The following is a 23289-nucleotide window of genomic DNA, read 5'->3' as shown; positions in this document are numbered from 1 at the left end:
AAAAAGCGGCGGACATTTTTATTTAAATGCCGCGGGGGATATTTAAATCCCCCGCGGATTTCCCTACGACGACTAGTGAAATTTACATGCCCCTTCCGGAAAAGGGGCCAGTGTAGACGTAGCCAGCATGTCCAGGAAAACATTATTGTAAGAGGCCAACCCATCTCTATCTCACCCCATTCAACTCCCTCCCAAAAGAATGGTGGGATTTCAACCTAAGTTCTGTTTAGGGGCTCCATCTTTCATAGGCTCCCTTTATTATTACAGGAGTGGAAATTCTATTTGTAATAGAAAAGATTAATTACATATGTAATTATGATCTGTGAACCACTATATAAATTTAGGAATAGATACTTGCCTCAGGCTCCACTCAGGGTATAGGGACACGGTAGCAGGTGTGTCAGTTTGTGTGTATGTCACAGAGATATGTGCAGAAAGATCAACACTAAAAAATGGCCTTTACATAGAATATGTCCATGGTCAATGTAGACACTACCTACGCCAAAGGCAGGGATTTTCCCTTTGACATAGGTAATCCAGATGTCCAAGTGGCAGTGGCTAGGTCCAGTGGAAGAATTATTCTGCTGACCTACAGCTGTCTACATTTACAGCCAGGTCAGCACAGCTACATCTCTTGGGGCAGTTGGGAGGGTGCTGAATTTAGACATGCATTAAAAATGTTTCTAGCCCCTCTGGCTCATCTGTCTTGAGATAGCTTCAATGCATTTGCTACCAATGGCTTTCCAAAAAACAGAAGAGTGAACTGATCACTCTAAGGTTTATTCATAACTTTGAGACTATCAGGATAGGGCAAGGTCATTTTGTTCTGCAGCTTCTATTTTTGCAAGCTGAATGCAAAAGCAAGCTTTTGGGGATTAGAATTAAAAGGAAAACTTTTACTACCAGAATACTTTTTTTTTCTAGAAACAGCACAGCTAGGGCAACTTCAAGCCAGTAGGTTCTGGGACTACAAGGGAAGAGAAATCTAAAAATCAGCAGAGAACCAGCACAATGAAAGGAAACCTAGCACCCTCCCCCAACAGGTAAGTGAACAGCAGGCTCCCTCAATAGGGCATTATCATTGTGGCTACTCCTCATATGTTTCTTATTGTGTGTACATTGTTCAAATTCTGACAGAACAAATAACTAATAAATAAAACTGATTAATTCAAGACAATGTAAATTGAGCTAAAATTAAAACAGGGTAATGCTTCATTGAGAGTGCATGAGATTCAAACTCAGTTATTATTCTTATTCTCCCTCTGTAGATAAACACTATTGCTATGTCTACACTGCAGGCTTCTTGCATAAGAGTTCTTGCACAAAAGTCCTTGCGCAAGAGCGCGTCCACACTGCCATGTGCTTTTGCACAAGAGTGTCCATGGCAATGTGGATGCTCTCTTGTGCAAGAAAGCTCTGATGGCCATTTTAGCCAGAGGGGTTTCTTGCTCAAGAAACCTCTTTTCCTATTCACACTAGCCTTTTTGCACAAGAGCTCTTGCACAAAAAGGCTTATTCCTCATGGGGAGAGAAATAACTCTTGTGCAAAAAGCCCTCTCCTGTCGATCTACTGTAAACTTTCTTGAGCAATAACGGGCTTGTAGTGTGGATGCTCCACAAGTTTTTGTGCAAGAAGCGCCATTCTTGTGCAAGAAGCCTGCAGTGTAGACACAGCCTATGGGTACGCCTACACGGTGGCACTATTTCAGGATACTTCCCATAGCCTGAAATAGTGTTTTCCGCATCTTGACAGCATGCCTGTTATTTTGAAATGTAATCAAAATAACAGGCGCACTATTCTGACATCCTGGTACCTCATTTCATGAGGATTAAGGGACTTGTTGGAATAATGCTCTATTTAGAAATTTGGTGCTGTGTAGACAGCGCCAAATTTCGAAATAGACTATCTCGAAATAAGGTACGTAATTTGCATAGCTCAAATTGCATATCTTATTTTGAGCTAGCACCACAGTATAGATCAGTGGTCCCCAACGCGGTGCCTGCGGGCGCCATGGCGCCCGCCGGGGCATTTGTAGGCGCCCGCCGACAACCCGGGCTGGCCCTGCCCCCCCGGCGCGCGGCGCACTGGAGGCGCCGGCCCCAGGCGCGTGACACGCACTGGCGCCTGGTGCGTGGCGCTCGGGCGGCCCCAGCCCCGGGGCACATGCGGGCGCGCAGCGCCGGTGCCGGCCCCAAGCGCGCAGCTCGGGCGGCGGCGCCAGCCCCGGGCCCACGGCACAAGGGGCTCGGGCGGCCCCGGCCCTGGCGTGCCCCAGGATGCGCGGCCCCGCCCCCGGGCACCCGGCGCATGAGTGGCCCCGCCCCTGGGCGCCCGGGAGCCCATAAAGGTTGGGGACCACTGGTATAGATGCACCCATTACGTTGATGGGAGCAACATAACTACTGCCTCTAGGGAAGGTGGAACACTTGCCAACCAGAGAAGCTCTCCTATTGGCGTAGGTAGTGTCTTCATTAAGCACTACAGAAGCACAGCCATAGCGCTTTAAGTATAGACAAGCCTCAAGACTCCATAGTGTCAGGCACCATAAAAACATTAATAAAAACAAAGAATCCAGTCCCTGCCCCACAAAGCTTTAGTACCTGGCCTGTTTTAGAGATAATAGGGTGCAATCAAAGTGGATTTAAAATTTAAAGGATTGAGTAAGGATTTGTGGCCTGCAAGGTGCAGGTCAGACTAGCTGATCTTGATGACTCTTCTGATATTAAAGCATATGAATTTAAAAGGGACTCATCTTCCCATAGACACAAATACAAATACAAGCGATAACCAGAACTTAAAGAGTTTCAGAGTCTCAGTTAATTACCAAAGATACTTTACCAAGTCCCCTACATTTGTGAAAAAGTTATTCCCCAGTGAAGGAATTTCCTAAGGCAGTATTTAGACTTGGGATGGAGATTCAGTTATGTGTATTTCAACAAACCATGTATCCTAATCCTACTTTTTTAAAAATACTTCATTCATACTGTCCAACAGCTCTGCTTAACGTCTTGTCATGCATAAGCAATACTTCCGGCTTCATTAGTGCCTGCAAAGTCTGAAGCTGATCACGTTGCTATAAAAAAATCTATGCACAAGTGTTGGGGACAGCCCTGCAAAGTAAAAGAGGAGAAGAGACCTCGGAACACACTTCAAAGCAACATCCCCCGTTCCTGAGGCCTACAGAGGGGAGGAGGCCATGTGGCAAGCAGAGTCTGGTTATTTCGCTGCTAGGGAAAAAAGAGGATTCATTCAAACTCTGGAGCAGGCCGGGAACACAGTGGCCCTGTCCCAGCAGCTGGCATTATCGCTCAGGACTTACGTCTGTAGGACTGAAAATGTGGCCAGCAGCACATCACCAACGTGCGCGGGGAAAAGGCTCCTGCCCCACGGTGCTGATTTTAAAGCCAGCCATTCACCACAACCCCGCATTTGTAACTAATCCCACCCCACTTGGCTCTCGCTCGTGACTCTTCCCTCCTCGCTTCCCTCCAATTTGCAGCTTCTCCCGGCCTGCCACTCAACGCCCCCTTTCTTCTCAGACCACAACGTCCACAAAACCCGCCGTGTCTCCCCGCGGGCTGGGTCACCCCGCACTTTCCCCGTCCCGTCCCGGGAAAACGCCCCCATCTCCCCCAGAGGACCAAAGCTCCTGCGGCCCAAGGAGGGGCTGGGCCCCCTCCCCTCCCGGAGCAGACCCCTCCAGTCAGGGTAACTCCCGCCCCTTGGGGTGCAGGAGCCCATCCCCCTCCTCATGGGTGCAGCCCCGCGGCCCCCACCAGGACGGTGAGGCCCTCGCCCGCATGGCGGGACAGGCGCCCCGCAGCGCCCCAGCACTCACCCGCTCGCGGCCCGGCTCGCTGCCCGCGCTCCTCACTGCCTCGCCGCCGCCATGTTAGGAGCTGGTGCGGCACAGACTGCGTCAGTGGAGGGGAGGGCGGGAGCGGGGGACCCCAGGGCCGGCGCTGGGTGGAGGGAGACGGGGCCCCGGCGAGGCGGGAGCAACGGTCGCGGTAAACCTTGACCCGGCTGAGCGGAGGCGGCCAAATTGGCCGCTCGGAGTCTACAGCGATGAGGGGGCAGCTCCCGCCTCCTTCCGCCGTCAGAGCCGCTCCGCCCCTCACCCGCTCGGCGGGGCCTGCCCGAGCTCAGATTCGAGCCCCGTGTGTCCCGAGCTAGCCCAGTGCCTCAGACTTTCCCTCCCCGCCGCACCGGCGCTCGCGAGTCCCAGGCCGGGCACGGGGTGCACGGCTCCGCGCCCCGCCAGTGCCTAGGGGCCCAGCTTTGGTTGGAGGTTTCAGCGCCTCACCCTGTCATTAATGAAAGACTCGGCTGTAATTCCTGGAGACCCCAGGACAGGCACAGCCCCTTCCTCCCGCCAGCGCCCTGGGACCAGAACAAGGCGAGGGCCTCAGCTTGCCCCCCGCCGCCCAGAGCCTCTGTGCCCTGGGCGATATAGGCACCAGCTCTCCCCTCTTCCTGGTAGAGCCCTGGTGTCCAACCAGTAGCTACGGCTATTGTGAACTAGCCACATGCAACAGGCCAAATTGCCACATGTGGCTGGCATGTTGGACACCATGGTGCTAGCTAGAGCCTCTGTGCCCTGGGGGAGACAGGCAAAACTTCCCCTTCCTTCTGCCAGAGCCTGTTTGCCCTGGGCGAGATGGCACAGCTTTCCTCCTCCTGCCAGAGCCTCTGTGCTCTGAGCAAGGAGATGGGCTGACCATAATGTTACCAATGCTGACTGAAGCTATTCCAGAAGATTTTTCCCCCCTAGCATGACATGTCATTTTCTTAAAATATCCTATTAGAGTCTCCCAGATTGCTTTCAATAGTCACCTGAAGATCAATGCCAATTGCAGAAAACTCCATGCCAATCTTGGAAGACTGGTAACTTTACTTCTGTGCATTGAACTAGGAAATGGACATAACACCTCCCAGTCACTTGTGCCCAGGGTGAAGAGAGGCTTCAGCCTTCTCCTCTACCAGTGACTGTGTACCAAGAGGATACCTCAGCTGCCAGAGCACCTGTTCCATGAGCAAGGACAGGGCATCCGCCTCTGCACTCCACTAGAGCTGGTATGTCCCTGGTGCCCACTTGCCAGAGTCTCCAAGCAAAGAGAGGGGCACAGCCTCTGCTCTGTGCCAGAACCATTGTGCTATAAGCAAGTAAAGGGATAAGCCCAGTGCCCCATGTCAGAGCCCCTGTGCCCTGAGGGAGGAGAGGGGCATATGCACACTCATCAGGGGTCTCTCCTCATGCCAGTCTGTATGGATATATTGTATTATAAAATATGGCTGCGTCTAGACTGGCAAGTTTTTCCGCAAAAAGAGCTGCTTTTGCAGAAAAACTTGCCAGCTGTCTACACTGGCCGCTTGAATTTCTGCAAAAACACTGATTATCTCATGTAAGATTGTCAGTGTTCTTGTGGAAATGCTATGCTGCTCGTGTTCGGGCAAAAGCCCTCTTGCGCAAATGCTTTTGTGCAAGAGGGCCAGTGTAGACAACATGGTATTGTTTTGCGCAAAAAAGCCCCTATCGCGAAAATGGCAATCGGGGCTTTCTTGCGCTAAAGCACGTCTAGATTGGCTTTTTGCGGAAAAGCGTCCCTGCCAATCTAAATGCTCTTTTCCGCAAATGCTTTTAACGGAAAACCTTTTCCATTAAAATCATTTGCAGAAAATCATGCCAGTCTAGACGTAGCCTATGAGTCTGATTGGGCCTTCTGTCAGTCTGTACAAGATCAAAACATCGGCAACAAGAATGTGTGGGTAGCTTTCAGCAAGAATGTTGTGCCTGGAATCCAATATCTAAATAAGAAAAAGGGCTGCTGATACTTATGTACCTTGTGATGGACACAAAATACTATTTTTTTCTACAGGACTTCTGACTCGGTGCATAGGATTGACCTACTCTAGATCTGGAGCAGGATTGTGTATTATTTATACCACTGGGGCAGGTGGGTCTAGGCCTGCCCATAACTAATGACATATCCCCTTAGTTAAGGGCCCCCCACTAGGTCCCTGAGCCACCCAGAGCCTCTGGTCTCTTGCCCCTCATGCCCACAGTATTTTTTGGTGGGGCACATGGCCCTTTGGTGCCCCCTCACGTGTCCCCAGTGAATGAGGGATCTAGAGGGAGAAACAAGACAACAGCACCCATGGCTTCTAAAAGGCATCCAAGGAGTAAGTCAATGTTATACAGAGGAACTCTAGCTGGAGATATAAGTAGGCAAGGGAATGGAATGCAGTGTATTCTCCTGTACAGCTTCTTCCTTCTGAAGTAATGAATGGCCATCTAATATCCCCAATATGCTTTGAAACCAGAGTGGAATATGGGCTCATGGGGTTCTTCATCTGCCTCAGGTGGCAGCAGGTCCATTTGCTGTTAGGGCAGGATACAAGAGTGAGAAAGGGTGGTATAAAATGCAAGCATGTACAGATGTTTTCTAGGCATGGTTTGGAGGTAGACCAGCTGGATATTGTGCAGCAATGTCCAGCAGTCTCTGGTGGGCTGGGCCTAATGCAGCAGATTGCAGGTGGAGAAAGGACTGTCTCACGATTAAGGCAGTTGAATGCTGCTTTCAACTGATTTCTATCCTTGCCGGTGCCAGAGAGCCATGGGTGATGCTGCACAAATCATTTAACCAAACTTTTCACAGGAAACCACTCGTTCCTTCTGTTCAGGGTTTCCAGTTTGGTATCCTCTGGACTGATCTGTAGAAGAGCAGTGCAGTATAACATCATTGTCCTGTTAATTAGAGAGGCCGATCATGTGGGTTATTCCAATTAAAAGGAAAAATTGATGATGGAGTCTGGTATTTTGCTTTTGGTCATCTTGTCTTCTTTGAACACAGAAAGAACGAAAAACAGGAGACAGCTTCTTTGGTCACAAAACAAACTCAGCTATCATTCTGATCCAAAATCTCTGTCTAGGCTTTTTCCTAGAGACATACACAGTCCTTCTAGCTCTGTCTCTTTGTTGCTCCTTCTTGTCTCCTGGTGCTTGCTTTAATTTGTGCTGTATTTCATGCACACTCCTTAGGATTGTCAATTCTCCAGGATGGTCCTGGAGTCTCCAGGAATTAAAGATTAACCATTAATTAAATATTGTCATGTGATGAAACCCCCACAAATACATCTAACCTTAACACATGCATGTGGCAATTAAAAACAGTTCCACCAATCTAAGACTGCCCTTGCCCCAACATGTGACCCCTCAGGCCACATGATTCAGCTTTTATTGAGCTTTTCTATGTGCCTATGTGGGGTGCTATGCTCCAGGTACTGATTACAATGGGGTCTTTATATTTAAGAGAAGGCAGAGCAGCCAAACCAGACCTATAAGAATACACAGTCTATAATATTACTAAATTATATTCTGAAAAATTAGGTCTTGAGTGTCTCAAATTGGATTTGTGAAGGCCTGAGATAGTTAAGCGATAAGCACAATCAAAAAGTTCATATGGAAGCTAATCATTCTGATTTCCAAATAGAGTTTAAATAATATATAGCAAATTAGGCCTGAAGCCACATACTTGGCAATAAGGATAGAACAAAATATTGAATAGCTCTTGATTAAGTGAGCACCATCTATCCTTTGCACTGAGTAAGAAAAAGAGGTAGAATATGATATGATAATGTAATTAAAGACTATTATAATGCATATTCATAAGGGGACTGAATTTAGGTTGTGCTGGAAACTTTAATTATTTCCTAGCTTTTTAGCGCTTGTCTCTGCAATCTAAATAATGTCTTTTTAATGTGTTTGTGTGTATGTGTGTAGGGGTGTACACAAGGGGGACCACAGACCCCACAGTAATTGGCAGGGGCCAGGCACAGAATGCCTCTGGCTCCATGTCTGTAGTAAGGAAAGCAAACTCCTGCCACTGTGGGAGGTGACAGCTCCTCCAGCCCTGGGGCTGGAGGTGGGGAGAGTGAGCTCCTTTGGCTTCAAGGCTGGGGTAGGGAAGTGAGTTTTCAGAGGTACAGCATGAGCTGACAGCTCCTCTGGTCCCAGGGTTGCCTGAGGAGGGGCACACAGAACATGTGCCTCTCAAGCAGTGAAATGTAAATTCATGCACATATCTTTGTATGTGTGAGTGCACTTGTGTGTATACCAACAGATAATAATGACTTATGACATCGCAATTCAGTTGTAACACACATACACATTAAATATACTGTAGCCACATTTTGCCCTATTAGTATAAACTGGAAGACCAAAGATAAATGCTGAATAGAAAAGTCTTTGGGGAAAAATAAAAGCAAAAAAATGCATGATCATTTTTATTGGAAAGACTATTTCTTCTGTGTTCTCTAACTTTCACTGAAGTGAGCCATATAGAGCAGTGTTTCTCAACCTTTTTTATAAAGTACCCCTTTAAAAAAATAAGTACCCCCAGTACCTATGGTTTTCAGGCACACAATTTTTTTCTACTGTTGCAACACATTTGTTTAAACAACTTAATCGTGGCTGGGCAGGCGATTAAATTTTTGGGTGTAAAAAGTACAAAAATAATAAAACACTGTAAAACTTAAAACAAAAATTCAGTTTTCTCCAAATTTCAGTTGTGTTGACATACCCCCCCAGACTTCTCTCAAGTACCCCTAAGGTACTCATACCACTGGTTAAGAAGCACTGATATAGAGCACCCACATTCTACTCAAAGACTTGCCCAAAGCTTGCCCAGTAGAAGGAAGCTTCAGGGCGTAGCCCAGTTAGTCTGTACACAGTGTACAGGATAAACTTAAACAACAAATGGTCTGGGAGAACTTTATAGGCTAACAAAACATGTAGATGGTATCATGAGATTTCATGGGCACAGCCTACTTCTTCAAAACTCTGGTCATCTGAAGGAGTGGGCTGTGCCCACAAAAGCTCATGATACCATCTGCATGTTTTGTTAGTCTTTAAAGTGCTACCAGACCATTTGTTGTTTTTTAAGTTTATCCAGTAAAAGGAGTAGGAATGTACTGGCAATTTATTACACAGCTGGAGAGAGGTCATGGTTTGTACAGCTGGACCTGGTAGTTTGTCTGGAGCCCAACCAGGATTGCACACAACTGGCAAAAAAACCGGAATTGATTGCAACCACTTTATTCTCCCAATAAAGAAAAGCAGTCAACGGGAACTACAACTCCCAGCATGCAATGCAAGCAGTAGACTAGGAGTCTCTGCTAATGTTCCACCTTATTTCCAGGAGGAGACACTACTGATCCCACCATGCAATGCTCCCAGTCGGGGCTGAGCGGCTCCTGTCTGGAGCATTGCATGCTGGGAATTGTAGTTGCGCTGCTCGTCGCGGGCCTCGAGGTTTCCGGAGTAGCCGCTCAGTGGGTTTGCATCGCACCTGAGCAGCGTAGGACTGCAAAGCAGGGTGCGGTTGCCAATCCCAGTCCCGCTGCGTGAGACCCCTCCTCCGCGCGCTTCCTCTGACAGGTGAGCGGTGCCGGGTGTGGGCAGAAGCGATGATCTTGTGCCATGCGGATCCAAAGAGCCCGGGAGCGCCGCGGTGAGTGGTCGGAAGCAGCCGCGTGGTTTTGAGCCTCCCTCCAGCTGGGCGCTGGCCAGGGGCTGTGTCTCTGGCCCCGGCTGGAAGCGGGTAACTGGCCGGTACTGACGCGTCTGCAGACGTTTCAGGAAGGCACCCAATTCCCCTGCCCCTCCTTTGAGGTGATTGCACCCACATGGGTACCCTGGTCCCAGGCAGTGCTGGCCTGAGATGTCCTTCTGCCTTGCAGGGGTCTCATGGGCACCCTGCCCCTCACGAGTGTTAGCCTGGCAGGAGAGAGGGCCATCATACTCTCATAGCAGTTTTCGAAGATGTATAGCAGCTAGATAGGGATGTGTTTCATAGGGACAAAAGGCACCTCCTTGACCTTCAGAGTATCCAGCTTTCATATTTTAAAAGCATGCTGCAAATCATGCAGGGGTTGGGACTTGCTAAGCCATCCAAATATAGAACTAATTACTGTTCCGCCATAGTACTTGTCATAGAGCCCTATACTATGCATAGATTCATATCTTTTAAAGCCAGACAGGATCTTTACATATTAGAAATGATATATGAATCATAGCCAGCGTATTGAATTGCCCATGACAGTGAACTACAGGTTGAACCTCTCTAGTCCAGCACACTCTGATCCAGCAACATCCATGATCCAGTATGATTTTAGTTAGCCAGATATCCACTTATCACAGATGTGGCCAAGTTTCCCGCAGTTCTGTAAAATTTGTTTATAGCTACCAATCCTGGCTCTCAGTGTTCTGATCTGTTATTTACCTTTAATTTACCCCTAAATGTCTTCTAAAAGCCCAGCAAACAGCAGAAGTGTTGATAATGGTCTTACACAATATTGACCTCCCGTGTTTAGCAAATTTTCTGATTCTGTACCTTTCAGGTCCTGAGAGTGCCAGACTAGAGATGTTCAACCTGTAAGTGAAGTTAGCAAACAAAAGGAAAAACATTAGGTCATATTTTGTATGTTTGGCTATGATGCAACTCAATAAAAGTAAGGCAATTAGGTCATGTGTGAAATCCACCCTATTGTATGCCTCCAATATCAAAAGAGTAATGTGCTGCTAAAAATGGATTTCTTAATGTCCCTTATTTGTATGTAGTTATTGGAGGTCATATAAAGTTCATCCCTAAGGGTACATCTACACAGCAGTGTTATTTTGGAATAACTGGCCTTATTTTGAAATAACAAAGTGCATGTCTACACAGCAAGCCATAATTTCGAAATAATGTCAAGCTGAAGGACTTCTTACTCCAACTCCTCTAACCCTCATTTCACAAGGAGTAAGGGAAGTTGAAGGAAGAGTGTTCTTCTTTTTACTTCCTGCTGTGTAGACAGTGCCAAAAGTCAAAGTAAGCTATTTTGACTTAAGCTATGTAATTGAAATAGCTGAAGTTGCGTAGCTCAATTCAATTTTTGCCCTGCTGTGTAGATATGCCTTAATTGAGAACTTTGTGGTTCTCATTGGTTTATGATCCAACCTTAAATACTAATAAATTAATCTATTCTGGGGTAATTTGAAGGGGTTTCTTGTCCTTTCAGTAAATCATGTGTACAATACATAGAAAACTATATAATAAGCCTAAAACAAAGAGGAGTCCTGTGGCACCTTAGAGACTAACAGATTATTAGGGCATAAACTTTTGTGGGCAAAACCCACTTCATCAGATAAATATATAATAAAGCCTGTTCTTTTAATAGGGTCTTGTATGATTGTTTTGACCAGTATATTTTAAAAATTTATGGCAAAATAAATAGAATTCTGTACTAATTACAAGGAATAGTTGGAATTAATGTGGTCTAATAGGATTTTTAAGAACTTTGGGATAAATCTTCTGTTTCAATTAAAGCCTATAGGAGAGAGAAAAATTATTGGAATATGTGCAGCTCCACTAGGCAGAGTCCCAGGACCTAATCCTCGGGATGGAGAGATTTGTGGGCCTGTAGAGAAACTGTGGGAATGGATGCTCTGAGCATCTCCAGGGGAAATCCTGTGGGATTCAAAACATCTTTGCAGAGAATCTCTTCCATGGGACTAGTGACCTACTTCCTCCTCACTGTCTTGCATCATAGCTTGTTTGCACATGTGGCAGAGTCTATGCCCTATGCTGATCCTAGGGGGGGTCAGGAAGTGTGGGAATTATTACTGAAACTGTAATTTTCTTATGGTCTGAACCGAAGGAAATCCTTAGTTTATAGGTGTGTATTACTAGTAACTAGGAATGTTAAATTGTGGTTAATCAGCTAATCTAGTAGTCGATAGAATTTCCATCTACTACTTGATTAGTCGATAAAAGGTGGGGGAAAGGAGGCAGCAGCCTGGCTCCTACTGCATTTAAACTGCAGAGCTGCAGCAGGGTTAGCTTCTGGGGATGGCATGAGCCACTGGGACTGGCTCTTACTACATTTAAAAGGTAGAGCCGCAGCGGTCTGGACCTGGTGCGAGTTGGGACTGAAGCAGTCCCAGTTTGTGCTGGGTCCTGCGCTGCGCCTCTGCCAGGCGACTCTTATTACATTTAAAAGACAGAGCCATAGTGCTGCTGTGCCTCTGCATCCCCTTCCCTCCCCAGACACTGTGGAGACGGTGTTGGAAGGAACTCTTTTAAGCCGGCTCCCCCTAGCACCAGCTCCCCCTTTCTCCTTCCCTTCTTGCTGCCTATGATATAAAGGCAGCAGGAGGGGAGGAAATGGGAGTAGTTGATATTCAACTACTCTTTCATGTCCCTCGCTCTGCCAACCCCCCCTCACCTTGCACCGTGGAGATGGTGCTGGAGGGAATCAGCTTTTAAGCTGGCTCCCCTAGCACCAGCTCCTGCTTCCTCCTTCCTTGCTGCTGCTGACACAGAGGCAGCAAGGGGAGGGAAGCAAGTAGTTGATTTGACTACCCAATAAGCATATGCATCCCTACTAGTAATATCCCTTACATCCGTACTAGTAACACAGGTAAGGAAATGTTTTAAAAATTATTTTTAACTTGCCAATGACCCTTTTTAAAAGTTTTTGTGTGATGCTTTCTTAATTGTGTTGTAGAAATAGGGTAGGAAAATATGTGCTCCAGAGTCGCTAAGGTCAGCAAGATAATGGTGTTGTCCTGATTTTGATCTGTGCTCTCATTCTCACGGAATGAAAGAAAAATAATCATTTTCTGTTTCTTCAGTTTGTTTACTTTAGGTAGTTGAACAGCTCTATAAACTCAGTCTTTTCTGCTGTGAAACCCTCTCTCTCCTGAAGAGTGAATTAGTTTCCTCCTTTTGATTGTTTGATTGCATATTTTTTTTCCTATACAGAGAAACAAGAGAGAATTTTTTTCTTTTTTTGAAAAATGGGGAAATGTGATTGTAAAATCACATAAATTGGCTCGCGCCACCCTTGTGAGCTAACCCTGCTGCGGCTCTGCACTTTAAATGTAGTAAGAGCCTGTCAGGCTCTATTTAAAATGCAGAGCTGCAGTGGGAACACCCCCTTTATTGACTAATTAAGTGGTTGATGGAAATTACATCAACTACTCAGTTAGTTAATTAACTGATATATAACATCCCTGGTCTGCATTTTAGCTTATTTCAGTACCAGTAATAAAAGTCCTGTGTTAAGATATCATAACTAGTGTAAAAAGGCCTATACCACAAAGAAATGCGCAAGTGTGTTGCCTTCCTTCTAGAAGGAAGAATTCAACTACAGTAATTCCTCACTTAATACGTGCCTGCTTAACATGTTTTCGCGATATCACGATTTTTTTTTTTAGGGAACATTTTTCAAACAACACGACCCTGTCCCTGCAATAACATGATTTCCCCTAGGTCCGGCTGGTGGCCAGCAGCTGCACGAGGCTTCCCCTGCCTCTCTGCAAAGCGGCAGAGGATTGCCACTTGCAGCGCTTTTCCCTGGTGACCCCTCTGGCCGGACGCAAGACATCCGGCCACAGGGGGTCACCGGGGAACTGCACGGCGAACGGCAAACCTCTGTCGCTTTGTAAGGAGGAAGAGGAAGCCCCGCGCAGCTGCCAGTGACTAGCCAACTGGGGAAACCCAGCCGCCGGCTGCAAGCCCCCTCCCCTGTCCTTCCTTCTCTTCTCCAGAGCCAAACACCTGCCTTCCCTGCTATAACCCAGTCCTCTTTCTCCCTCAACCTTATGTCCCGGTCCCAGCTGCTAACAAGTGCAGGCTGGAGCTGCTTGAAACGCAACCCGCACCTTTTCCATTATTTTCAATGGGAAAATTGACCCCGCATAACACGTTTTCATTTAGCACGATCATTTTCTGAAACGTACCTACCTTGTTAAATGAGGAATTACTGTATACTCTAGTTTATTTATATAAAGGGGTTGTCCATAAATGTATCACAAAACTCTTTATGATATACTGGCAGATCAGAATGGGTGTGTCCTAGAGATAGAGTATTTTTTAAAACTGGAGTAGAAAGGAAACTGGCATTATAAAAAGATACTTATTGTTCTATAGCAGGAAAATTCCTATCCCTTCTAATTTTTTTTGTCCACTTTCCTTTTGTTCAGAATACATTATATTTAAATAGAACATAAATAATGACAGCTTAATTTTCTTTGTTTCCTTCTGTATGCACCAGAGTTAGTCACGTCAGCATGAATGTGAGGAACAGTGGGAAAAGCATATGATGGCTTTTGGAGTGTTGTTTGGGTTCATTTCTTTATCATATTTTAGTTAAAGATGAACTATGCAAATGAAAATTGCTGCTGTTCCCACTCACCTCTGGAATAAGTTCAGTACCATGTATGAATTGTTTGACGTAAAGCAGGAGTTTTCTTCCTTTTGTAGGACTGCTACATATTGCTGGCTAGGGTTTGGTGTAATGCCCAGTATGTGAAGTCACACCTGCATCTGAAGAGCACTGAAGTCTTTTGATGGGAACAAGGTAAGTCCTGTTCTTGGTATCCTATATGATTTCTCCAGAAGTATACAAGTTGGAGTTTTCCAGTGAGGAAAAAGTGGGTGCCATAGATGTCAGGTAGCCTAGGCAGGGGAAGGCTTTTGCCTTCCCAAACTGCCAGACGTGGCCCTGCCCACACTCTGTCCCCAGAATGCCTACTGTAGGCTGACTGGTGGCAGATTGTCGCTGCCTCCAGCTCCTGCCCTCTGGGTGCTCTTGGCCAGTGAGGCTGAAGCCACACGGCCTCCTCCCTCCCCATTGCTCCGGGTCGGGGAGGCCAGAGACATACTGCATGCTCTCCTCCTGCCCTTGGTGCTCTGGGAGCTGGAGAGGTGGGAGTCGCACCATGCACCCTCCTCCCATCCCCATGGAGGGGCGTGCACATGCTTGGGGTGCTGCCCCACCTTTTCTCCTCCCTGTGGGGGGAGGGGTGCGAAGCCTCAGCAGAGGTGGTGGAACTGGGGGCCTGCCTCCCCCAGCCCACCCTGCATCAACCGCACATGATAGGTAGTCTGTGACTAATCTTCATTCCAGGGCTGCTAGGTGGCATTCTTCTGCAAAGATATGTAGCCTGTGGAATTATTAGAGCTTTTAAGGGCTAGCAACCATAGAAGCTATTCTGGACTGGTTATAGCTCTTAAGCAGCTAAATGGCTTGGTCACAGTGCTCCCAGCTATTGTATTTGTTTTCGTGTTTCTGTAGTTTTGCTTTTAACATTTAAAGAGAAGTAAAGTTTGAATTGTTCTTATCTTTAAATCTGGAAATATGTCTAGTGTATTTTTGTTTATGTCCAGTATGGGGGAAGCGTTCACAGGAAGAAATTGGGCATTAGTGTAAGTCTAGTGTATTCTGAAGAAAAATTAACACAAAAGTTTAAAAGGAAGTAGTTTTAATTTGTAGTTCCTATTTACTAACTTGCCTCTCTTAAATCAATACCATTACAGATACATTAGAAGTCAATTATACCTCTTCCCACAGTATCTATAAAAATGCAAGAAACAAAATTGCGTGTTTCATCTTCTTGCTAATAGCAGCTTTGTTTATTATGAAAAGTGAAAGAGGAAAACATTTTTTGGACATCTTAAAAGTAGCTTGTGGAAGTGACAAAAATGCTGTGTTTGAGACATATTTACTCATTTGCTCTGAGACGCTGCCAGTTTCGAACTTTGAGTAGTGACACATTGCTCAGCCAGTTAAATAGCTGCACAACTGAAGATCAGGTCTTTGACCTTGTTGGAAAGAACAAAGCCAAACTATCTGAAAAGCATGTTGGAAGTGCAATTAGTCTACTCTGGAAATTTCAAAAGGAGAAGTCCTATCTATTGAGGAATATTGACTATGTAAAAAATCATTGCCAGTTTCTTACTCTTCGCATTTTAGCTGAAAACAAAATAGAATTTATGGATAATGATCTCTTGGTGGATACGCTGTATAATGTAATGAGGTAAGCAATATAATAACTTCTATATAACCAATTTTAAATGAGCTTGTGAGTTGAATTTAAATGTAGTCTTAAACATTTTATTATTTAATTGAATAATATTAGCTTAGAAATTAACTTCTTTTTACAACTTTTCTTCTCATTTCTTGCCCCTTCCCTATTCAGGGTCAGTGACTTTTACAGCCTTCTTCCAAAACTCATCACTGTACTCCTGGCTATCATGCAAATTTGTGTCTAAGGTCCACTAATATTCAGTCCATGTGCCAAAGACTTGGCATCCCCTTTGATTATCTTCTGTCCACAATCATTGCAAGGACCACACTACCAATATAACTCTTGGGTCTTGTCACGGGGCTGAATCACCACCATGGTGCCTCCCTCTAGCTGGTGTCTCCCCATGTTTCTCTTTGACATTGGTGGCCTCCTCAGGACACTGCCCTCTGGTAATGGCCACACCAGTGTCTGAGCCCTCCTTCCGGAGGTTGGTGTTTATCCTGCTTGCACTCCAGAGTCTTCCCTTCCCCAGGGCACCCTGTTCTCTTCCCAAGGAAAACCCAGTTCCCCCGTACCCACCTTGCCTCAGTGACCCACTGTCAGTCGTCAGGGGCAAACTGCAGTCTGTAATGGCCACTCATCACTGGCAAAGGGGTGTGGACCTGCTGCTCCTGCCTACCATGGCTGCCTCGCTACAGCCCTAGTAGCCTCGGGCCTTGCTTCAGGCCCTGCAGCCTGGGAGCTTGCTTGGCTAGAGCTTCCCCAGCTCTGCCTTCCTTCACCAGCACTGCTCTACCTCCAGGAAGCTTCCTGCTTCCCGGGAAGTCAGGTCCCTACAGCGTTCTGTCCAGAGCAGCAGTCAGTCCTCTCTTGCTGTCTTCTATCATTTCACTAATCATATATATATTACTAGTACAAATTCTCAGTCACAAATGTGATATTTGCCCTCCCCTGCATCGATGGTCTCTTCAACTTTGCTTTTAAATTTGTAACCTTAATGGAGATCATTGCTAATTTGATTTTTTTTTCCAGGGGACAACATGTATATGTTTTAAAAATTAAAAAAACAAAAATATTTTGCATTATTTTGAAATATATTAGGCTGAACATTCATTATTTAATTTCTTCTGTATAAATATATCCTTTTAGCCTTGTGATTAAAACACAAGCTGTAAGTAAAGACATCTGTTTTTTATTGAGTCCTAGCTTTGCCATACTGACTGTGTGACTTTGCACATGTCACTTAATCTCTCTGTGCCTCAGTTTCCCACGTGGACAATGGGAATACTTGTCTGCATCATGGAGGTGTTGTGATGTTTAATCTCCATGAACATTTGTAATGTTCTGTTAGACCAAGGTGGGCAAGACAGCCTCTGTGGGCTGGATCCAACTTGGCAAGCCGGTTGATCCAGCCCGCCGCTGCCCTGCTGGTCCCCTGCCTCCAGGCAAATTGAGACCTGGTGACAGGGGAGCGCATGAAGTCTTCTCTCCCTGCTAGGGGTGTGTGGCACCAGAAGGAACTGCCAGCTGTTCAGAACAGCTGGTGGTTCCCTCTAGGCCAGTGTTTCTTGGTGTTCCTCATAAAAAAAATTGTTTGGTGTTCCTCAGTCTTAAAAAGTTGAAGAAACACTGCTCTAGGCATTGTGTGCCCCTGATAGGGCGGGAGCAGGGGGCGAGAGACTTCAAGATAACTAGCAGTTCTCTCTAGCTGCTGGGGATGGGGAGACGGGGTGGGGAGCAAAGACTTCATGCACTCCCCCACCCCCAGGCCAATCAGGGTCCATGGGCGGGAGAGCATGGGGAAGTCTCCTGGCCTCACCCCTTTCTCCCAAGGCCCCTCCCCTTCTGAGGCAGCCCGGGACCACTTCAGAAATTTGTGAAGGGGCCCCACTTCAGAAATTGTTGCCCACTCCTGTGTTAGACCTTTAGATGGGAGGATCCAGAGAAATGCAAATTATTACTGGATATAATTTTCTTACTAGAGTCTTTGTAGCTCTTTTAAAGCAAATGTTAAAAGAGTTATGCAATTATACCTCGTTTGTCTTATCTTTAATCATTATGAAGGTTCACTGTAGAGGCCCACGATTCTTTAGTACAAGAGCTGGTTATGGAAGCATGGAGAAGATTAGAAAGGCAAGTATTCTACAGTTCTTCCTCCAGAAAGATGTTCATTACATGCATATTCAGCTTGGAGTAATATCTATAACATTTCTCTCATAGGTACTTGCTGGAGATCATCTAAATTATCTAAATATTTATCTAAATATTTGTATATCATTATTTTAAATCTCAGGGTTATGCTTGTTGTCCTGCTTTTCAGTGGTGAATATGACCCTCTCCTTCCCAACTTAATTTTAGGGAAAGACTTTTACTATAGAATCCTCAGATTTTTCTTATTTTGCATTTGTATTAATTTTGAGATGGCATTTTTTGTTGTCTAGTCCCTGGCTAAATGCAGGGGCTATCATCATTCTCTTCCATTGTCAGTAACAGGACAAAAGAGCCTGTCTTAGCCTAATTGCTAAGACACACTGCCAGGTTAGTGACAACCCTATAGTACATACTAATACCCACACCAAATGACTTCAGATTCATCTCAGCAGCATTTATCCAAAGTAGTTTACTTTATGATAGAATAGTCCTATCCACACCATTAAGCTGGCCTTACTAAACCTAAGAACTCCTGTATTTTACCAAACCAGGTAGACACAATTATTGTCATAGGTTTGAGGGAGTTCAGAACTCTCTCCTTATGGGCTAATATTTTATTTTGACATTCACATTTTCACATCAAAAGCTATGAATGGAACACATCCAACCTACTTAATTAGCTTCATTAGCACAGGTCCTACAATTGACAGATAACTGCTTTTGCTGTTACGTATTAGGGATGTGAAAGTGTAATGGTGTACATGGTTAACTGCTGAGCCTGGGCTTATTGGTTAACCTTCACAGTTACACACAGGCTCCCAGTATGCGCAGGGAGCCAACTTTTAAGCTGGCTCCTGGTACACACCGGCTGCTGGGGAGCCACCTGCCCCCTGCACTGCTGCCTCTGTGTTGGAGGGGCAGGTGGGAGCTGGAGTGCATGAGGAGCTGGCTTAAAAGTGTAAGCTGCTGGCCCCCGTGTCTAATTGCTGAACTTTTCAGCAGTTACATGTTTACTTGATTAAATGTATTTTAACATCCTTATTATATATATCTTGGATTTTGTTACTTACCCTCCAGCTCATCTGATGAAGTGGGTTTTACTCACGAAAGCTCATGATCCTATATACTTTTGTAATTCTCTAAGATGCCACAGGACTATTCATTATTGTATTTTGGTTGAGGTATCAATGTTAGTAGGATATGGACTATCAGGAAAACATTTTATATTGTTCTGATTTGGGGGGTTGTTTGTTTATTTATTTCAAACTTCTGTATCCTCGCTAACTGAATTATCATAGTACAGGTTGCACCTTTATAAACTGGGACTCTCTGGTCCAGCAACATCCATGGCCTGGTAGGATCATGAATGTTCCAGGATCAGAGAATCCCAGCACAGTGCGTGGGAGAGGAGAGAGCTTAGCACACGGCTTAGCTGGGCAGGGGTGGGGAGGTGGGAAGGCCAGTCCATGGCTCAGCTGGGCTGAAGAGAGAGTTGTGAGCCGGCTTGTGGCTCAGCTGGGGTGAGGAGTGGAGGGAGCCAGGAAGGCTGTTGAGAGAATCTGTTGGGGTGACAGGGAGTGGGGCTGGCAGCTGGGGGCCCAGAAATGATCTCTCCTGATCCAACAAATCCCTCACCTGGGACCAGTCTGGTTGGACCAGTGAGGTCCAACCTGTAGATGTTTTACCTCCATGTTCTTATGAAAAGAAAAATAAATGTTTAGCATTTAGTTTTCTTTTGTTTGCTGTATCAACAGGTTTAGTCTGCCAAATCTGTCTAAGTTTGCAATGTGTCTAAATGATCAACATATATACTTTAGCCCTCTAACTGGCAAAATAGCAGATATCGTAAACAAGAACTTGGATTCTATACAGGACACAAGGTAATTTTGATGTGGTGAAGCTGACTAATAGTAGATGTAATATGCACAGAATTATTATGCCTTGCTTATTCAAGACTATGACTTTTTATCAGCTCTTCAAAATTGGCAAATAATTGTACAGTGGTATAGAATCAATCTGCATGGGAGAATGGGTAAATTACAATGAGTCATCTTCTGTGTCTCTTTGGGGAGAACATGTGCAAAGCTTGTTCAAGAATTTACTCGGTCCTTTTGCTATCCACAGCTTGCTTAAAAAAGTACAGGTTGAAACTTTCTTAAGCAGGACTCTCTGGTCCGGGTGCTGGACCATGGATGTTCCAGGACCAGAATATTCTGCTGGAGAGCTAGCTCCTGGGAGCCCTGCGAGCTTTCAGGGCAAGTAGCAACCTCAGGCATGGCAGTGTGGCTTCCTGGCCAGAAATGACCTCCCCTGCCTGGCAAAATCAATCATCCAGAATGGGTCAGGTCCTGAGGGTGCCAGGCCAGGGAGGTCCAACCTGTAGTTTTCAACTGTGCCAATGGAAAAGCAGGAGATAATTAGTGTACCCTAACTCTTGAGTTTTACCGTGTCTTTTCTAAGATTTACGCTCAAGTGAACAGCCAGGGATATCTCATGATGCAGGTTCATTCCAGGCAGTTTACACCTGCAAATACTCAGTTTCTATATAGCAGAAAACTCCCAACTTTTTTATGACTCCCCGCAGAAACAGAATTTTTCATTAGTTTTGCTTTAATGGAGATTTTTTTTCCCTAGATGGGATTTTTCTGCAACAACCTCTACTAAAACCTGTTCCTTGTCTCTTGTCATTTAGTTACTCTTAAAATGTTGTTAGGTTTCTTAAAGCTCAGTGTTTAAGTGTAAAATTTCTTCAATGTTTTTAGGGTCTTGTCGGTTTTGATGGTCAGCATATCTAGTGTTACCTCACATAGTTTTCAAAAACGATTAATAAAAAAGGCTGAAGTTCTGTTGGAAACAGCAAATGTCATCCATTTCAATCATGCCAGAAGGATGGTGCAGTTTCTTCGAAATATCAGACAAACTTACCGTCCATTGCTGGAAAAGTGCAATAAGGTCTTCCTTGATAATCCTAGTCAGCTTGATCTAGACAACATCAGTATTCTCCTTGGACTATACCAGTCTCTACAGTTCAACAATACTGAATTCCGAATAGTCATTAAACAGAAGCTGACTGAAATTATTGATGATTGTAACAATCCTGTGAGCTTTGCAAAATTATTTGCAGCTCTAGGACCGATGGCAGGACCAGAGGTAAAAGAACGGTAAGTTTAGCTCTGTTTACATCTTATTAATGCCTAGAGCGTGTGCACATGTTCACTCAAACTAATAATTAATATGATTACTGAAACTAAGACTTTGAAAGTTTAAAGCCATACAAATCTGAGTTTTCCCCATGCTCAATAAGTTATTAAAATCATTGACTTGCCTGCTACTCTGTGTTATCCATGCATGCATGAGAAGAGTAGCAATTTTGGTTTCTAGTTGTCTAAATTTAGACTGCAAATTTGTTGTTACCTTGGTGATATAATGTTGTAACAGTTTGTCTCAAAAGCTGTTATCTGGAAGGAGGAAGGGCAGCCCTGCCCTCATAATTTCATTACTAAGGCTGTGGTGCTTCCCTCCACTTGCAATGGAAGTGGCAAGCCCCAAAGAAATTGGGAGAGCAAAACATGTGTCTTCACATTATTCAAGAACAGCAGTAGCCAGGAGTCCCTCCTCCCCATTCTGCCCCAGAGGAGCAGGGGGCTTACTTGTACTTATCCCAACAGCTGGGTTGTAATTGTGTGCGGGGGTTGGTTCTGTCTAATTTTCTCATGCTACACTCTGTTCCATGCCACGGTGGTGGTAGCGGAGGGCCTCTGTGAGCCATTGTTTTCAGCAGTCTGCAAATTGGTTACATTTTCTAACTTTTCTTTGCTATCATAAGCTGGACTTCAAGGGAAAGTTGAGATATTGGTGTAGGGGGTTGTGCCCCTTTGTAGCACTTGCCCCACAAGAGACAGTGGTTAGCTGTGCTCACGCCGATTTGTTGGTCCACAGTGGAGAATTTCTGGCCCAAATTGATGTCAACACAAACTGATGCAGCAGCACTGGATTAAAAATCCAGAGATCCAGAGTTCTCTATTTAACCTGATTGTGTTTAAAAAAAAGTTTGGAAATTCATTGGCAGACTGATATTGAATAGTTTAACATTTGTAGCCTATAATACCACTTTGTTTTCATAATTTTCGACTATAGCTCCCTCAGTACAAATCTCTTTTCCCTCCTTCTCTCAGACAAATATGACTATTGTATTCTCTTCTGTTACACAGGAGAATTGTTGGAAACTTGCAAAATGCATCTTTTTCTCTTTCTGTTCAGGTTAATAGCAACTGCACTACTAGTGGTGGAAGAATTTAACTGTCAACAAGCATTAATAGTAGTGGAGGCAATGGAAGAAATGGAATGTAGAAATTCACATCTGATTCAAAAGTAATTTTTTCTAATAACAACACGACAGTACATTGAATTTTCCTTGTAAGCAATATCCAGTTTCTACAGAAAAATACTCAGGCATGAGGAATACTCACATATGAGGCAAATGTGGTCAGATTGGAGGAGGGTTGGAATTGGAAGCTGATAAATCCAGGGTATATTTGCAATGTATATATGTCATGCTTATGTTCCTTAGTTATGTTTCATAGCTGCATCCAAAGTGATTAATTTGGTTCAGGATTTTCCTTAGAAATACATGTGGTCTCACCAAATTGCCTATAACATCCTTATGTTGTTTATGAATGAGTGAACTCACAGGCTCTTTGCTCTGTTACTGACTCTGTGGTACAATACAGATACACAGTTCAGAATACATACATATGACAAACTTGACGGATGCAAAAAAGAAGCTGACAGGAACTCAGGCTCAGATAGGGGAGGATCGTAATAGTAGCTTTTCCTGGAATAGTGAGGAGGAGAGTGCCTGAGAAAAGGCTGTGGTCTGAACTCTGCCCTGTCCATTTTGGTTAAGAAATTGAGAACAGGAGAAATACTTTGGTACGTTCTGATGTTTTGTTAAGTATTCTGTAACAAACACCCTGATCCTGCACATTTGATAGCTGATCTGATTTTCTGTTGAATTTTTTTCTCCCGTTTATCAGACACTATTTTGAATTATTAGTTCATGTATTCGACCAAGGCAGTTCCTCTCTGAGGCTACGTCTACACTTTCTTGCGCAAGAGAGTGTCCACACTGCCATGGATGCTCTTGCACAAGAAAGCTCTGATGGCCATTCACAGAATGGCCATCAGAGCACCTGCGCTTTTCTGATAGAGATTTCTTGCGCAAGAAACCCCTGTTGTCCGTCCACACACGCCTTTTTGCACAAGAGCCCTTGCGCAAAAA

At 45.0% G+C, this 23289-nt stretch overlaps 2 protein-coding genes across 11 annotated transcripts in view; one reads left to right on the top strand and one right to left on the bottom strand.

Moving 5' to 3' along the window:
• PPIG (peptidylprolyl isomerase G) overlaps nucleotides 1-4205 on the bottom strand; it is a 46845-nt gene extending 42640 nt beyond the window's left edge. The window contains exon 1 of the mRNA XM_006118189.4: nucleotides 3840-4205. The gene's annotated coding sequence lies outside the window, so the exon portion shown is untranslated. The remainder of the gene's footprint in view (nucleotides 1-3839) is intronic.
• Nucleotides 4206-4802: 597 nt separating this feature from the next.
• The window catches only part of FASTKD1 (FAST kinase domains 1), a 36229-nt gene continuing 17742 nt past the window's right edge, over nucleotides 4803-23289 (top strand). The window contains exons 1-7 of one of the 10 annotated variants that reach the window (XM_075933570.1): nucleotides 4803-5077; nucleotides 14311-14407; nucleotides 15367-15866; nucleotides 17922-17990; nucleotides 19763-19888; nucleotides 20771-21169; nucleotides 22269-22379. In XM_075933570.1, the coding sequence (XP_075789685.1) occupies nucleotides 15532-15866; nucleotides 17922-17990; nucleotides 19763-19888; nucleotides 20771-21169; nucleotides 22269-22379 (1040 nt within the window). In that variant the 5' untranslated portion in view covers nucleotides 4803-5077; nucleotides 14311-14407; nucleotides 15367-15531. Of the gene's footprint in view, nucleotides 5078-9270; nucleotides 9514-14310; nucleotides 14408-15366; nucleotides 15867-17921; nucleotides 17991-19762; nucleotides 19889-20770; nucleotides 21170-22268; nucleotides 22380-23289 lie in introns of those variants that run through there. The other 9 variants (XM_075933573.1, XM_075933568.1, XM_075933569.1 and 6 more) reach the window with 9 other exon arrangements.

Source organism: Pelodiscus sinensis, chromosome 7 (assembly GCF_049634645.1).
Source record: "Pelodiscus sinensis isolate JC-2024 chromosome 7, ASM4963464v1, whole genome shotgun sequence".
NCBI lineage: Eukaryota > Metazoa > Chordata > Testudines > Trionychidae > Pelodiscus > Pelodiscus sinensis.
Note: the sequence above shows the minus strand (reverse complement) of the source record. Positions and strands in the feature narration are given on the sequence as shown.